This window comes from Lactuca virosa, chromosome 2 (genome assembly GCF_052849685.1).
Source record: "Lactuca virosa cultivar CGN04683 chromosome 2, Lactuca_virosa_CGN04683_v6, whole genome shotgun sequence".
Taxonomy (NCBI): Eukaryota; Viridiplantae; Streptophyta; class Magnoliopsida; order Asterales; family Asteraceae; genus Lactuca; species Lactuca virosa.
The window spans coordinates 88291451-88294023 of NC_136427.1; the positions used below are offsets into that span (position 1 = coordinate 88291451).

Consider the following 2573-nt stretch of genomic DNA (forward strand, 5'->3'; position numbering starts at 1 on the left):
ACAAGTCAATATACCTAAAAAAAAAATAGTAAAATATACTCTATCGTTCCTCAAAAATTTATATAAAAAAAGTTGTTCCAGTTGACCGTTTATAATCTACAAACTGTTTAGAATCTCTATGACTACGAATTTACTAACTATTTTAAATATATAAAAAGAAAGAAAATATAAAATTCCAACGACCATGTCAAATTGTCGATCGCCAAAAATAACGCCACTAATTTAGAATATATAATTTTAATTCTTATAAATTACAGATTTGATCAAAGGCAGTCACAAACACTCCAATTCGTTTTGATTTCATGTCAATGGAGGCCACCGCTAAACCTCCACAGCCGTCACTCTCCTTACCATGGAAAACACGCATTATTCTTTCCGCTCTCGCCACTATCACCGACGCTTCTTGCCGGAAAAATGGCACAGTCAACCGTCGTATTCTCACTTTAGTCGACTTCCGTTGCCCGCCGACGTCAAAATCAGTCAACGGCGTATCGTCACATGACGTGGTTGTAGATGAGGCTCGTAATCTCTGGTTCCGAGTCTTCGTACCTACACAACACGCCGGTGAAAATCTCCCGGTGATGATGTTCTTTCATGGAGGAGGATTTGTCTTACTCTCCCCCGATGATCCTCCATATGATGCCGTGTGCCGCCGCTTTGCAAGAAAAGTTCCGTGCGTCGTTGTTTCAGTGAACTATCGGCTTGCCCCTGAGCATCGGTATCCGGCACAACATGATGATTGCTTCGATGTGCTCAAGTTCCTTGATGATGAAGAGAATAGGTCTAAATCATTGCCGGAAAATGCAAAGCTGCTGCGTTGCTTTCTTGCTGGAGATAGCGCCGGTGCAAACCTAGCTCATCATGTTGCTCAACGAGCCTGTGAATTCAAATTCCAACGACTCAAGGTATATTAATTGATCAATAAATAAGTTCCTAGACTCTACCTGTTGTTAATCTTCTGAGCAGTTATTTGAATAAATCAATCTCATAAACGATTTTTGATTGTTGTTTTTCCCACTCATGTGTTTCGATCACCGATATATATGTCCATTGGAGTCTAACTTCTGCATTTCTTCAATTCTTCTGCAATCATTATTATTGGTAAATGTTGTTATAAGGCTGTTGTCATGTTTGCAGGTCACCGGAGTTGTAGCAATTCAACCATTCTTTGGCGGCGAGGAGCGGACTGATTCTGAGACCCGCCTCACCGGAACACCATTAGTTTCCTTAAAACGAACAGATTGGATGTGGAAGGCATTTTTGCCAGAAGGTGAAGAATTCAATCGGGACCACCCAATCGTCAACGTTAGCGGCCCAAAGGCAGTGGACTTATCGGAAATAAAACTGCCTCCAGTCATGGTGGTGGTGGCGGGATTCGACGTCTTACTTGACTGGCAAATTAGGTACTATGAGTGGCTGAAAAAGTCAGGGAAAGAAGTTTGCATTTTTGAGTACCCAAACATGTGCCATGCTTTCTATATCTTTCCGGAATTGCCTGAATCTGGACAACTTATTGACCAAGTGAAAGACTTTATTCATAAGATATCGAGTGATGTTGCCACTTTGTAACAAAGTAAACCGATTGTTAATAAGTCTTTTTTATTACATATGCATTAATAATTGTACCAAAGTCATTATATTGAACGATTTGAGGGGTTTGAAACGTGGTTCATCCAGCTTTTCCCGAATTGTAGATTAGATGAAAAAGACAGTTTTTGTTGTTTCCGTAGAATTGATATGACGTGCCATATGTACAAAATAACAATATGAATATTTCCCAACATTTAAATTCTATTTGGTTAATAGATCAGATCGTTTGACGTATTTATAGAGAAATAAACTCACTACATATTCCTATTCTACTCTACAAGATTACACTCATATAAAAACAAAGAAAAGATCAAAGCAAAACCATCAAACAATAACGATGCAGTGAGGAGATAAGAACACGGAGAGAACATAGATATTTTCACCTACTCTAACGGCAACTACACCAACCTGCGCTCACATCTGGGGCGAAATCAGAAACCTTTTTTAGAGAGTTCCTTATAAATTATTTAGAATATATATATATATATATATATATATATATATATATATATATATATATATATATATATATATAGGTTCAAATGTTTCTCACATCTATTGTGTGCTACAATACATCAATAAAAATTTAGTAATAATAATTATATGTATATTAAATGTTATCCATATTTATAACTTATTTTTATGGAAACTAATTAAATTCGTTATTAATATTCTTTCAGAATAAATTCATATCTACAAGAATGAGAGTGTATTCTAGCAGAATGAGAGTGTATTTTACTAGAATATACTTTTGTTCTTCATATTCCATTCAACTTTATTGTATTTTAAGTGAGTCTTGAAACAAAATACGATTTCATATATAAAAACATAGATTTGAATTCATTCTGAAAGAATGTTATTGCTGATATTAATGACAGATTTAATTAGTTTCCATAAAAAGAAAATTATAATTATGGATAGCATTTAATATACATATAATTATGGAAATCATTTATTATCTATATTTATTTAATTAAATAATT

At 34.9% G+C, this 2573-nt stretch overlaps 1 protein-coding gene across 1 annotated transcript; it reads left to right on the forward strand.

Annotated features, from left to right (window-relative positions):
* The first annotated feature begins 263 nt into the window (after nucleotides 1–263).
* LOC145159272 (putative carboxylesterase 18) lies at nucleotides 264–1794 on the forward strand. The gene is made up of 2 exons (XM_079078211.1): nucleotides 264–905; nucleotides 1138–1794. Exons 1-2 carry the CDS (start codon nucleotides 303–305, stop codon nucleotides 1567–1569), a joined length of 1035 nt encoding a protein of 344 aa, XP_078934337.1. The 5' UTR covers nucleotides 264–302; the 3' UTR covers nucleotides 1570–1794.
* The last annotated feature ends 779 nt before the right edge of the window (nucleotides 1795–2573 follow it).

What these genes read in the sequence shown, in the direction of transcription:
- LOC145159272 (XM_079078211.1), top strand. Translation starts at nt 303, where the DNA reads ATGTCAATGGAGGCCACCGCTAAACCTCCACAGCCGTCACTCTCCTTA. An exon ending in TCAAATTCCAACGACTCAAG is followed by an intron (nt 906 to 1,137) that starts GTATATTAATTG and finishes TCATGTTTGCAG; the next exon opens with GTCACCGGAGTTGTAGCAAT.